At 44.9% G+C, this 15,400-nt stretch overlaps 1 protein-coding gene across 2 annotated transcripts in view; it reads right to left on the bottom strand.

Moving 5' to 3' along the window:
• LOC147616935 (cytochrome c oxidase copper chaperone 1-like) overlaps positions 1 to 15,120 on the bottom strand; it is a 35,831-nt gene extending 20,711 nt beyond the window's left edge. For both annotated transcript variants that reach the window (XR_015262305.1, XM_086776317.1), the window contains exon 1: positions 14,795 to 15,120. Coding sequence is in view for 1 of the 2 variants with exons in the window: in XM_086776317.1 (XP_086632443.1) it covers positions 14,795 to 14,992 (198 nt within the window). In the remaining variant the exon portion in view is untranslated. The remainder of the gene's footprint in view (positions 1 to 14,794) is intronic.
• Positions 15,121 to 15,400: the final 280 nt, after the last annotated feature.

The raw sequence follows: 15,400 nt of genomic DNA, 5'->3' as shown, positions 1-15,400 counted from the left end.
ATGAAAGAAAGAGCAAACACAGGTTGTCGGCATAGAAGCCACATACAGGACAGGACGTATAACACGGCGAAGTATAATACGCGTACTGGACGTCTTTTATGCCATACTGAAATACAATACGTCATTTTTATATATATATTTTTAAGGGCCTAGGAGTATGATCTTGTCAAGTAGATCATAGATGATAAATATTAAAATCATAGATGAGTCTTTCTTCCCATGATGATTAATTGGGCCAAACTCTAGAGAGAGACACACACACGGGAGGATTCGCTGCAGTTTTGAACATTAAAACGTTCTCTTTTACAACCTTATAAAATCGATTTTTTTTTAAAGACTCACGTTTTTTATTTTTAAAAAAAACGTGACATACAGTACTTTGTATAAAATACGCGTACTTTAGCTTCTATGGTTGTAGGCCCAAACCACAAACTGTAGAAGGCTGGGAACAATTCATTATTGCTCAAAATGAGCACGAGGGAAGCCCGTAGGTGCTTACAAGCATAAGAGACTGTTGCTACAGCCAATGACCTCCAGCACATATGCAACAATGAGATGGAAAATGAGGTGAAGGGTGAGATCCCTTAGATTCCTCCAATATGTGCTAGTTGGCCAGCTGTACCAAGACGACAGCAGTCATGAGCATGAATATGCCATAAATAGCATAAAAAAGCTCATCAAATGCTGAAAAAAAATCCTAAATAATATCTGCTAAAATATGCTAATGCACGGTCTCATAAAATGACCAGTACAAGCATGAAAAGGTACATGTAGAGATGATATATACTCGATCTTTGAACTTGGTATAAAATTGGCAGAGTCGTCGTCCAGAACAGTGCTTCCAACAATGTAGAAGAATCTGCTCGGACAATCAAGAAGAGAACTGATTTATATTGACGTAGCGCGGATCTGAGCTCTCCCCCTCTCCTGTGTTTTTCCAACTGCCTGCACCTTTCCCCCATCGCTATAGCATGCTCCCCCCCCCCCCCCCCCCTGTCACTTCCCCTTCTACCTCTCCTGCCTGTGCATCCCCCCTCCAGCCCACACAATGCCCTGCTTCCCCCCATTTTTCTCTCCTCCCACACCCTCCCTCGGGCGCTACTGGGCTTGCCCCACCTCCCCTCCCCTTTCTGCCTGCGCCCTCCCTCTTTCTCACTCGCCCACCTTGCCCCCGCCCCTCTTGCCCAGTTCTCGCCTGCGCGCGCCCCCCCCCCCCCCCCCCCCCCCATTTTTTTCTTCTCTCTTCTCCCGCCTTCCGGCCCCTTCCTCCCGTGTCTCTCCCTTCCCTCCTTCGAGCCTCTCCTCCGATTTTTTCACCCCATCCATCTTCTACAGGCAGCTCTCTCAATTCTTGGGGCTTTCTCCATTCGGCTAGTCTCGGCATTTTCTGGTTTTCACCCTCAGGAGGACTCCATGGCAACCGCTCCGTCATCCCCGACCGAGGCCGCCGTTACTTGCTTATCCTTCTCTGAAGCGGACCTTCAGCTCCTTGCTATGACTATTGCATCATTAGAGGCCTCCACTTTGGTATGCAAGATTGTCGGTAGCCACCCAGCGCGCAGACAACTCAAAGATCTTTTGCAAGCGAGCCTCATCAATGGGCCTGACATTCATCCTCTGGGGCATGGCTACGATCCGGTTGAGTTCTACTCGCCAACGGCGTCAAATCGAGTCATGCAACTGAGCCCCGTTGCACTGCATATGGCCCAAGATTTCTTTGCACAGTGGGAGCACGCCTTCAACCCCGTGTCCGACCCACTGGCTGGCGTGTCGGGCTTCCCAATGACAGTTTGCTTCCCAGGCCTCAGGAAGGAATACTTCCCCCTTCTCCAGGTGATCGGTGGAGACATTGGGAGAGTGATGGAACCCCCCCCCACTACGGCTTCGTCTCTCACACCGCCAGCTGGAATTCCATCCCTTCGCATTTGTATTGCCTCACCAGAGACAGTGCCTCATGTCATATCTATCCCATGTCTTCGGGATGACCCCATCATTCAGCAAGTGGAGTACTTAACCTTTCGAGCCGGCGTTTCATTTGCATGCAAATGAAACACCTCGCCAGAGCTTGCCCTCAGGGCCAGTCCAGGAGACCGCCTCCCGTGGTCCCCCCCCCTTTCGGGGTCCCCATTCAGATCCTCACCAGGGGATAGAGAGAGAGGCAGGCTCTCAGGCAGCGGAGCACCACGATCCGACCGTGGATGACCCTGCTTCTGGAGAGTGGCGGATGGTTGGCTTGTGCCCAAGCTGTCAACCGACTACCAGAGCTCAGCGCCGCCATGCTGGCAGAGTACAAGAGGATTCAGTTCTGTCAAATAACCGTTTCAAGCATTTATCACAGCACCCACCCGTCGGCGATAGGTCCCCTCCAGTCCAAGCACCAGTACAGGCACACCAACATCGTGTGTGGACCCAGATTACCAGTACCGTGACTGTTTACTCCAATGAAGAACCGGAAGATTTCTCGAGGGACATTGACTACGAAGGGATCTCGTCTACATTCATGCCTGGTGCATTTATGGAAAATCTGGCTTAAAAGCCCGTGGAACATTGTACCAATAATATACTTGGTATTGAGGGGGGGTCAGCCCGGGATTCCGGCCCCAACGTGGTATTACAAAGCATCTTTCCATTTTCAGTTTCGTTTATTGTATTGAGCTATCTTAAGGATCTTAAGAGTTCAAGTGTTCCTACGGTGTCTGATACGAGCTTACACATTGAGAGGTGAATTACATTAGTATCAAAGCACAGTTGTTTCCCTCTTCTCAGTGGGGAAACGAGCCTGGGGGCTTGGACACTGTGTTGATAGCACACTTGATGTCAAGTGCACCCTACACTCGGGTACATAGTGTGACACACTCGCACGATCATCAATGCAACATTTGTTCAGAAGTAGTACCTTTTTATAGAAATATTTGTCGTACACCGTGACCCCATAGTAAGCCCTCCGTCCAAGGACAATCAGGCATGAGCTACGTACGTCAGTCTCGTACGTCAACCCCCAAGCCTTAGAGGTCAGTCGAGAGTCAGTCCTCTTAACCCACTTGGAGAATTCATCAGTTAGTGCATGTAGAAGTCAACCTTAGCATTAGGTCAGGCATTAGCAAGCATGTAGAAGCTAGTAGGATCATCCATGGGCCAGTCCATAGCTTCAGGAACTTGTTGCTCTCTTGCTACAAGAAGAGCAAATCAGGAAGAACATGAATATGAACACAAGTGCTGAACAAGCATTTACTACAGGTCAAAAAGGGAAAGGCAAATCTCAGCCAAAGAGTTCAAATCAGAATTCAGGTGATGGTGGTTCATCTCAGGATACCAAGAAAGGTGATGGACAGCCCAAGAAGAAGGGCAAATGCCATTACTGTAAGAAGCCAGGTCACTACATCACAGAGTGTAGAAAGAGGATTGCCAAAGAGAAGGCAAAGGAATCTGGGATGTCTGTAAATGATGCCTCTAAAGCTCCTCTGGAGACTGCTTCTTTTGTTGAGGACAGGGATTACTGTTTCTATACATGCAGCTATGATGCCTCTTAGTCTTCACAGGCACTTAGTGTGACAGAGCATGCATGTACTTGGTATTTTGATAGTGGTGCTTCAAAGCATATCACATCTCGCAGGGATTTGTTTTGTCATGTAGGCCCTGCCCCTATTGGCAAAACTGTTCAGTGTGCCAATAATGCTTCATATCCAGTTCGTGGCATTGGGGAGATTCAGCTCACAGCCATTGATGGCTCTATTATTCGCCTTACAGATGCCTTATATGTACCAAGGATAAAGAAGAATTTGTTGTCCATTTCTTCTTTAGCACAGTGTGGTATGCAAGTCCACTTTGATGATGACAAATGCATGGTCAGAGACAAAGCTAATGCTTTGACCTTGATGCTTACTGGTACATTATGTCATGGACTTTATCAGTTGGATGCATTTCAGCCAGTGGATCAGTCTGCTTATAATGCATTCACTCTTACTCCAGCTATGGTTGATGCGGAGTTATGGCATGCTCGCATGGGGCATGTAAATTTTGGTAGTCTTATGCTTATGCAGCGACATAACATGTTGACAGATCTACCTCTCATGGAGAAGCCTCCAGATCACATATGTGAAGGATGTATTTTGGGAAAAATGCATCGGTTTTCCTTCCCACGTGATCAGGCTCTACGAGCAACTGCAAAGTTGCAGCTTATACACAGTGATCTTTGTGGTCCCATGCAAACGAAGTCATTAGGAGGTTGCTTCTATTTTGCTACATTTATTGATGACTTCTCTCGTATATGTCGGGTCTATCCGTTGACACAGAAATCACAGGTATATGATGCATTTTTGGCCTTTGTAGCGCTTGCTGAAACAGAGTCAGGATGCAAGGTTAAGACTCCGTTCTGACCGAGGGGGGGAATATATGTCACACATGTTGAATTCCTTTCTTGAGAGTAGAGGTATCAAACATCAGTATACTACTCCTTATACTCCACAGCAGAATGGGGTTGCAGAAAGGAAGAATCGGTCACTCATGGAGATGGCCAGATGTATGTTAAAGGCAAAGAGGCTACCACATATCTTTTGGGTGGAAGCTGTCATGTGTGCTTGTCATATTTTGAATCGATGTCCCACAAAGGCATTGGTTTCCATTACTCCTTTTGAGACTTGGCATGGCCGCAAGCCTTCGGTATCACATTTTCGTACTTTTGGGTGTCTTGCATATGCACACATATCCAAAGAGTTGAGGAGGAAGTTGGATGATAAAGCCACAAAATGCATTTTTGTTGGGTATAGCCGTGAGAGCAAGGGCTACCGGTTATATGACCCACTATCCAAGAAGATATTCACTAGTCGGGATGTGATTTTTGATGAAAAATCAGAAATATCCCTGGCTGGTTATGATGCAAATCAGGCTGAAAATGATGTGTTTGAAGGTCTACTACCTATGGAGTTTCATTCCACAGTTGGTGATCCAACCCATGAGGGTACAGGACAGCCAGCCAATCATGAAGGTGGTGCAGAAATTCAGCAGCAAATTGAGCCAGAAGTTGAGCCAAATGTGGGGCAGCAGGCACCACAGGTCAGACACATACCTAGATGGTATTTGAGGACATTACAGGACAGCCATCTAGAGGGTCCTCTTGCTGGTCGTACTCGTAGGGAGACACGGACCAATGAGCATGCACACATCATGGATTTGAATATGGTTATGGCAGCCAGTTTACAGGATGATGATGAGCCTGATTCATTTGTGAATGCACGAGACAATGTGCATTGGAATAAAGCCATGCAGGATGAGCTTGATTCTATTAAAAGGAATCAAACATGGGATTTGGTTCATCTGCCCAAAGGCAAGAAAGCAATTGGTACTAAGTGGGTCTATAAGTTGAAAAGACATGCAGATGGATCCATTGACAAGTACAAAGCCCGTTTAGTTGCAAAGGGCTATGCACAGAAGAAGAGCATTGATTATGAGGAGACATTTGCTCCTACATCCCGTATGTCGACACTTAGGTGTGTCATTGCATTGGCTGCACATCGTGGTTGGGTTGTTCACCAGTTGGACATCAAGACTGCTTTCCTACATAGGGACCTCGAGGAGGAAGTTTATGTACATCAGCCCATAGGTTTTGCAGAACATGGTCATGAACGGAAAGTATGCAGGCTGAAAAAGGCCTTGTATGGTTTGAAACAAGCTCCACGAGCTTGGTATGCAAAGATAGATGCTTTCCTGCTCACTCAAGGCTTTGTGAACAGTCCATCAGAAGCCAGATATTCAGTATACCGTATCTCAGTTGAGCAGATTCATGCACAACCCGCGATTGTCACATTGGCAAGCTGTGAAGCGTGTATTTCAGTATTTGCAGGGTACCTTGTCTCTTGGATTGCTTTATCCTGAAGGGGGTGACATGCAGTTATATGCTTACAGCGATTCAGATTGGGCTGGTGATTTCGATACCAGACATTCCACTAGTGGCAATTGTTTCTTTCTTGGCTCTTCATGTATTTCTTGGCTAAGCAAGAAACAGACCACAGTGGCCACTTCATCTTGTGAGGCAGAGTACAGAGCAGTCTACACTACTACCGTTGAGTGTGTCTGGCTGCGTCGTCTTATGACTGATATGGATATTTCAGTGGAGGAGCCTACACCTATCTATACTGATAGTCAGAGTGCCATTGCTGTGGCCAGGAATCTTGTGTTTCATGCTCGCACGAAACACATTGAGATTCACTATCATTTTGTTTGGGAGAGACTCCAAGCAGGTGATATCAGTCTGATCTACTGTCCTACAGATCAGAATGTGGCAGACATCTTCACCAAGGCATTACCACGTCCGAAATTCGAAGCATTCCACACTGCTTTGAATTTGTTTCCTTTTGGTGGATGATGTACAGTGATCACATATCACTCCAGGGGGGTTTGTTGGGTTTTATGCTGTGTATGCACCCAGAGGAGTGCTAGTGATCATCAGTAGATTACCTGGGCACTTTTTACTTCAGTTAGTGGAGGTTTTTTTCCCCAGTTTTAGCTTAGTTTCACTTATAATAGTTTATAAGTGATTTGGTCCACCTGGCACTTTTTATGGCCGGACCATGTGAACACATCTATTAGGTCACTTCTTTATGTGGCCATTGTACTTCACTTTTATCACTACTGAATACAAGAGCAATCGTGTTCCTCTCTCTGCCTCTCACGTTTTCTGTTTGAAGTACCTCCAAACCCTAACCCTAACTGCTTAGTTCCTTCAGGTATCATCAAGTGTGTAGTACCCCAGGTGTACATAAGACGGCTTTCTGAACAGCTTTTGGTTTGTATGAGTACTTGGTCATGCCTTTTGGTCTTACAAACGCCCCCGCAACATTCAATAGAATGATGGACCAAATTATCTGACAACATCAAAAATTTACAGGTGTCTTTTTCGATGACATCTTAGTGTTCTCCAAGAATGAGGAACAACATCGAGCTCATTTGGCCATTGTTTTTGATGAGCTACAAAAGCACAAACCCTTCATTAATGCTAAGAAGAGTGAATTCTTTCTTTCAGAGATACACACTATTTGAGTCACATTGTCTCAAAAGATGGTGTTCATATGGGCAAAGATTGATATAATTCGAAGTTGGCTGGAGTTATCTAATCTATACCAAGTTCGAAGTTTTCTTGGTCTATGTTCATATTATAGGCGATTCATAAGACACTTTGCTCTTATTGCCTCACTGTTGCATGAGCTCACCAAGAAGAAAGCATCATTCAAATGGACTACCGATGAGAAGGATGCCTTTCATCATCTCAAAGATGCAATCATACATGACCGGTGTTGATCATTCTAGACTTGCATAAACCATTCAGTGTAGAATGTGATGCATGGGGGGAATTGCATTGGAGCTATCCTAAATCAAGAAGGTCATGCTGTAGCTTATGAGAGCTGATGATTGCATGATACTGAAATTCACTTGGATGTCTTATGAGAAAGAACTCTTGGCTGTAATTCATGCCTTGAAGATTTGGAAACATTATCTACTTCGGGCTGATTTTATAGTCAAGATAGGTCACCAAAATTTGTGGTACTTTCTCACGCAAACAAAGATTTTTGAGAAACAAATGAGGATGGAAAATTCTCTCTATGTTTCATTTTCAGATTGTACACACTCCGGGAAAGAAGAATCTAGTGGCAGATGCATTGTCCAGAAGACCATATATGCCTACACTTTCAATTGCCTCACATGGAGACTTGTCTGCCATGCGTGATTTGTCCCCTCAAGATGCTGATTTTCGACATTTATGGACTGATTTGATGGCTGGTCATACACATGCATCTTATGTGATAAAAGAAGAATATCTCATGAAAGATAATTGCCTCTGCGTTGTCTCTGATATGAGTTAAAAGGTTATGGACGAATGCCATGCTCCTTATGCAGGTCATAGAGGTATATTGCCTACTACACGCATGATTGAGCGCTATTTCTTCTTGCCAAGTATGCGCAAGGACATAGAAGCATATGTGCGTGCATGTATCACCTGTAAAAAGGTGAAATTTGATCGGCAAAAAGTTCCAAGTCTCCTTCAGTCATTGCCCATTCCTTCACAGTCATGGGAAAGCACAACTATGGACTTCATAATGGATTTGCCAAAGACGCAACAGGGTAATGATGCCATTTGGACGATCGTGGACAGGTTCAGTAAACAAGCACACTTCTTGCCTGTCAAGAAGACCATAAAACCTGAGCATATGGTCAAAGTGTTTCTTGCACAAGTGATCAAACATCATGGTATGCCGAAGTCCATTGTGGGGAAGCAAGATCCCAAAACTACAAGCCTCTTTTGGAGGGCTCTCTTTGATAACATGGAGACCAAGTTAGAGTTCTCATCAGCTTATCATCCCCAAACTCATGGCCAAAGTGAAGTTGCAAATTCAGCGGTGTTGGATCTTCTCAAATGCTATGTTGCAAATCAAAAGACAGCATGGGAGAAGTATCTACCGCTTGTAGAGTTTGCCTACAGCAAAACGGTACATGCGTCCACAGGGAAGGCCCCATTTGAGTTTGTATATGGCAAAGTGCTTTTACCCCCCATGATCTTTGGTGCTAGTACATGTTCTGATTGTCTGTTCAACTCTAAAGTTTTTGGCTTGCATGATCTTCTCCGAGTTTATGAAGTGAATGGCCATAGAATCCACATTCTTCTAGACCCTGGCAGCTCACACAACTTTGTTAACTACAAACTTGTGCAGAAATTGAGTCTTGATACGTCACCCAGCGATCATACCTATGAGGTACGCCTACCTGCGGGTCGGCAAGTATGGGATCGAAAGGTGGAGATGCTACCAATTCAGATTCAGGACTACAAAGATACTCTGGAATGCTATATTATGCACCTAGAACATGTAGACTTGTTATTAGGGATTGAGTGGTTTAAGACTCTTCAAGTCCAGATAGATTGGTCTAGTCATATTTTTTCTTTTCAGCATAGGAACACCCAGTATAGTATTTTAGGTGATTGTATACATCCCTCTCAGGGACCTCTTGTAAATACAGTTGATTTTGGAAATGTAATGGATTCTTCTTTGTATACCGCTTTCCATTGTGTATTGATTCCACTTTCTTCATTTCTCATACCATGTCAATGAATTAAGTGTATTTGAAAGCAAAGAATTACTGAAGATACTTGATTCGTTTCAAAATGTATTTCCTAAGGAACTGCCATCGGGTTTACCACCTCAAAGGGTAGTAGATCATCGTATTGACTTGATCCCTGGTGCTCATCCTGTCAGTATTCCACCTTACAGGATGAGCCAAGCTGAGAAAGATGAGTTGGGTAAACAACTCGAAGATTATTTGAGGATGGGCCAGATCCATCCAAGTACATCACCTTGGGGTGCACCTGTGTTGCTTAGGAGAAAGAAGGACAACACCTGGAGAATGTGTATAGATTGCAAGAGATTGAACAAGCTGACAATTAAGAACCGTTATCCTCTCCCTAGATCAGATGACCTAATTGACCGGTTAGTAGGAGCGAAATATTTCACGAAGATAGATTTACGTACTGGCTATCACCAGATACGTATTCATGAAAGACATGTCGAAAGAACCGCCTTTCGGACTAGGTATGGCCATTACGAGTTTCTCGTATTACCTTTTGGGTTAACCAATGCTCCAGCCACTTTCCAACAAATGATGAACGATCTTTTTCGTGAACATTTGGGGAAATTTGTGGTGGTGTTCCTAGATGATATTTTGATATATAGTTGTACTCTTGAGGATCATGTTAGACACCTCACGATTGTCTTATCTATTTTAAGACAGAATCGACTATATGCTAAATTAAGTAAATGTGAGTTTTTTATGACAGACATCATTTACTTGGGACACAAGATCACTAGAGATGGATTGAGCGTTGACTATGACCGAGTTTAGAAGGTTTTGGACTGGCCTATACCAAGAACAGTGAAACAACTTCGTTCTTTTCTCGGTTTTGTTGTTTTTCTTCGGAAATCTGTGCGGGAGTACTCTCAGCTTACACTACCGATGACCGACTTGTTGAAAGGTCGTGGACGTAAGTCAAATCAACCTATCACTTGGAATAACGATTTGGATATGGCCTTCAGACTTTTGAAAGATAAAGTCAAAGAAGCACCTATCTTAGCATAACCCGATCCTAGTCGGCCTTATGTTCTTGAAACTGATGCCAGTGACTATGCCATCGGGGCTGCTCTATTTCAAGATGGTAGACCTGTTGCTTTTGAAAGTAAAAAGCTAGACGACACTCAATCTCGTTGGCCAACCCTTGAAAGGAGCTTTATGTTGTGATTCACGCTCTCAAGATTTGGAGACATTATTTATATGGCTCCAAGTTTGTGGTATTGACTGATCATCAGTCAATCAAGTATGTGTGTGATGCGGATGACTTGAGAGGAAGGAAAGCTCGTTGGGCTGAGTTAATGCAAGATTTTGATTTTGAGATTCGTTATCAAAAAGGGTCCATGAATAGTGTTGCAGATGCGCTTAGTCGAATTAGAGAGGTGAATACTTTGTCGTTCACCGAGATTTCTACTGACTTATTTCAGTCATTGAGAGGGCTTTGCAGGACTGATAGTTATTTTGGTCCATTTTGGCAAAAGATCCAGGACGGGAGCTCATTGATTAACCAAGACTCGATGACTGAACAGCCTACCATTCAGGCTAGAGGAGGCCAGTGGATGATTCGGAATGGTTTACTATTCCGTAATGACAAAATTTGTGTACCACAGATCCCGGACATTAGGTCCAAGATTCTTAAGGAGTGTCACGACGCCCCTTCTACTAGACACCCTGGGGTACACAAGACATTATCGTTAGTAAAACACACTTTTTATTGGCCAAAGATGAAAGGGTATGTAGAAGATTATGTTCTCAAGTGTCAAGTTTGTCAAGCTAATAAAGCTGAACGCTTTAGACAGGCTGGGTTGTTGCATCCTTTGCAAATCCCAGGTAATAAATGGGAAAGTATTTCCATGGATTTTATTACAGGATTACTACACCTACGCAATTAGCAAGGCAGTTTATCGAGCAATTGTTTAGACTGTACGCGTTACCGCAAGACATAGTCAGTGATAGGGACTCTAAGTTTACGAGTGATTTTTGGAAACTTGTTTTTGAGAAGTTGGAAACAACTTTGAATTTGAGTTCCTCATATCATCCTCAATTTGATGGCAAGACAGAAACAGTGAATCAGATTTTGGAGGATATGCTTCGAGCATATGTATCCAAAAGACAGAGTTCATGGGAGGATTATCTTCCTATGTTAGAATTTGCATATAACAATACTAAGCATACGAGTACAGGTTTTAGTCCTTTCAAGCTTATGTATGATTTTCAACCTCGATCACCTGTTACAGTAGGATTCTCAGGACTTCAGCATGATGCAGCACGTAATTTTTTGCAAGATATGCAAGAAATGTTACAAGTTGTGAAGGAATCTATTAGAGGTACTCAAGACCGAGACAGATTTTATTCTAATAGACATCGTTCACCCAGAGAGTTCTCTGAAGGAACGATGGTGTATTTGCGAGTTCCAAAAGATTCCGAGACTTTACGGACAGGTTGATCTCCGAAATTATCCCCTAGATACTGTGGACCATTTCGTATTATACGACAGATTGGTTCAGTACATATGAATTGGATTTGCCTTCTCATGTTAAAGTTCATCCTGTATTTCATGTCAGTAGACTTAAGGAAGTATTGGGTGGAACTGACCAGATGGTTACTCCTCAAGAAATCATAGATTTCGAGGACATGACATTTATTCCACACAAACCTGAAAAGATTCTTGGATTTCGTGAAAGAAGATTGCATAATACGCTTATCACGGAATACAAGATCAAGTGGAAGGATCGTGTTGAGGAGGACGCTACATGGGAGACATTGACTACTCTTCAGAGAGATTCAGATTACCCTGGTTTTTTAGTGAGCTCAGGAGTGAGCTCTTAGAGGAAGGGGAGTATGTCATGTGCACAGTGTGTATCTACCGTGTGCTACATGCACACAAGACTAGCTTCGAGGTTTGGGGAAGCTTGGAGTTAGGCAGGCTGATTGGCGAGCTGAGTTAGGAATAGGCTGATTGGCGAGCTGAGTTAGGGATAGACTAACGGGCAGGCACCCAAGTATGGACGGGCAGGTGCCCAAGTGTGGACGCCCCATGACCGGCCAAGAGCCTATAAAAGGGTGGCCAAGGTTAGTCATTAGTCATATAGAGTCTCGCATGTTTTGTGAGAGCTCTATGGTCTGGAGCCTGGATCTAGTACAGACGTGCACCTACTTCATGCAGCCGAGGCCGGCAGCAGTCTCAAGGCCCGCGAGGGTAGCTTCATGGCGGTATGGGACGTCGCGAGGTAGAGATTGGTCGGTACGTCCATCTAGTTAGCTCAGCTCGTGGCTCGGTGGGGACAGCCAAGTCTGTGGGCTTGCCCACGGCTGTCATGGTTGGGAGGTGAGTGAGGCCTACACCCCCTTCTTGTTTGTTTGTTTGCAGGTTTCGAGTCTTGTACCAGGAGCGTTCCACTAGGAGATCCTATGGGGATTTGACAGACTGTTCATGTTGCTGTTTGGGAACCCTTGTGGGCCATTGGGGGCGTGGCGAAGCAGTGAGTAGCAAGTGCAGCTTCGTCCGCAGGTTTTGTTCCCACTCACCATCCCCATTCACACAACTAAAGTTCACCCCCCGCAATGGCAGATCTGTTAGAGCGAGAAAAGCCACTATTGGAGGCAGTGTCCCAAGCGGAAGACCGAGAAGGGTGAAGATTCCTCAGCAGCAATCATGAAGACTCCAGCTTTGGTGCACCTAGAGGTGATGGACACCGATGTTTCATTTTCTTTAGGCAGGGAGGAGGAGGTTGGAGGATTCTCCGCGACGGATACTCGAGAGTGGATTCTAGACAGTGGTGCTTCCAGGCACATGACTCCTTCCCGTTCAAATTTACAAGATCTCTGCAGGTATTCTGGTCACATTCTTACTGGGGATACATCCACTATCCCAGTTCACAGTGAGCGCAGGATGGAGATAGTTCCCGATGGCAGAGGGGGAAGCATTCCTCCCAGGTGTTGTATGTTCCATCACTTGGTTTTGATCTATTGTCAGTGCATCAGGTTTGCAAGACTGGCGTACGGGTGGAGTTTGATGAGCATTTTGTTGCTCTCCGGGACAAAGCAACAAGCCAAGTGGTTTGGGAAGGCAGAGTGGAGAATGGAGTTTACAAGCTTTCAGCACTCTCTCTCTCCCAAGTCCTCAGTTTTGTGATGAGTGGCAGTCTCGTAATGGCCACTTAAGTGTGGATACGTTGCAGGTGCAGGCTTTCCGGGACCAGATGGTGGATAGCTTGCCAATTGATGGCAGTAGTTGGCAGGAACTTTCCAGTATTGATGTTGGTGGTTCTTGTGTTCGTCAGTTAGAGGAAACTGAACAGGTAACTTATGCTCTGATGTCTCGTAGTACTCGGGACAAAGAAACTCCTATAGATGAGGATGTTCTTTCCACGGGGACCTCTCGGAAAAGACAGGCAGGTGGCAGTTGATTACTTGCAGAAGGAGGTGGTTTCTCCAGGCTTTGTGGTTCCAGATTCAGAGGGGGTGGTTGACAGGTTTCAGAAGACCTTGCGTAGTCTTCAGCAGGTTTCCAGGACTTGGCTTTGCACCGTAACAAGTGCTGATCCTTCTGAGCAGTGTGATGCCTCTTTGACTCGGAAGCAGAATGGTTCATTGATTTGGTTGATGGACACCAGATTGGACATGAGCTTCCTGATGAGGCAGTTGAGCTCATGGTTGTAGATGACTCCTTGGGAGGCAGGATTGCGTATCCTGTGGTTTCTGCGGCATGCGAAGGATCATTTATTGCTTGCGAGTTCTCGTATAGAAGAAAGATGGCACTTATCATATGTGTAGATTACACAGCTTTTATTGTTTCCAATACCGAAGACTGCTGACATTTTGGACAAGTTGGATGGTTCAACTCATTTCAGCCATAGAGACCTAAAGAGTGGGTACATCAATTGCCTCAGGGTGTGTAACCATGGCAAGTAGTCCTGAACCTCATTATATCTACAAGCTCTCAAACTAAATCCACCTCATTACACCTGCAAAAATGAGGGGGTGTACAGTATTTAACTGCTAGTTCACAAAACAGGCACTTAGCAAGATGGACACACAGCACTATAATCAACAGGATTCCTTGCACAATCCATTCCCGAAATGCTGCCCGGCCTGTCGTCGTTGCTCTGCAAAATGTTGTCTACTATTTCTGTATCACCCCTCCCGAAGGCCATGAGGGAGTAGGGAAAGGCCATCGGGAGGCATTTCCCAAGAGGAAGAAGGGAAGCCAGCGCTAGCTGGCGACCCATCTTCCCTGGGAGATGCCGCTCTGCAAAATGTTGTCTGCTATTTCTGTATCACCCCTCCCGAAGGCCATGAGGGAATAGGAAAAGGCCATCGGGAGGCTTTTCCCAAGGGGAAGAAGGGAAGCCAGCCATCTTCCCTGGGAGATGCCGACCGATGGCCCTTCCCGGCCGTCATGGCCGCCGGGAGAAGAGGAGACGTGATTAATTATCACCAGCAGGCTCTCTGGAGATCGCACATTTTTTCGACACATCAGCATTCTGCAGAATGGATTCTGCCTGCTGAGTTGGCTGAAATCTGGGACCATTCTGCAAGATAATGCCTCCTAGTGTAGGCAAGGATATGCTCTCCCTCGACCGGCGGCCATGACGGTGGGGAAATCTCTATCAGACGCCTTTCCCTCCACCATAACATCCACAGAAGCTAGCTAGCAGCAGCGTAGCAAAATCAGAACACTTACATTAAAACCCTCTGCTCGAAGGCACCGAAGATGAGCTTCAATCCACTTCCCGCAGTATTCTGGCCCATGCTCAGCGATGCATTCATCACGCAATCTCTTTGTGTCTGGACACGCACAACAAATTTTCTTCTTGGGTTTCGACTCTTGCTCAGTGGGATGCTTGGCCGGAGTAGCCACAATCTCTTTACCAGAAGCCATTTTGTACCAACCTCCTGAAGTCGTGCTTCCTTGCTGCTGTTCCAGGCTGAAAGAGGGCTGTAGACTGTGTTTTGCTTCAACGGGGGCTCGGGTGTGTGAAGATGAAGAATGAGCTTCAAAAAATAAAGTAAAATGACTAATTTCTTTGCTTTTTTCAAGAATTTTTTTCTTGATTTTTTCCCTTTTTATGTCAAAAAAAAACACCAGCGATGAAGGGATTTTTTTCCCAAATTTAAATCTGATTTGTTTTTTTATCGTTGAGATATAAAATCATTCAAAATTTACCCTTCAGCAAAAATTTCATTAGAAAGCAAAAATTTCAGCAAATAGGGATTTGACAACTCACGGCATTTCTTGTATTACATGTTGTGAGGTGAGTCCATGACCCCTCCCAAGCATGGTGTGTAG

This window comes from Cibotium barometz, chromosome 37, assembly GCF_041138505.1.
Source record: "Cibotium barometz isolate CiBa-2024 chromosome 37, ASM4113850v1, whole genome shotgun sequence".
Taxonomy (NCBI): Eukaryota; Viridiplantae; Streptophyta; class Polypodiopsida; order Cyatheales; family Cibotiaceae; genus Cibotium; species Cibotium barometz.
The sequence above is the reverse complement of the archived record's forward strand: the minus strand, read 5'-3'. Positions and strand labels throughout refer to the sequence as shown.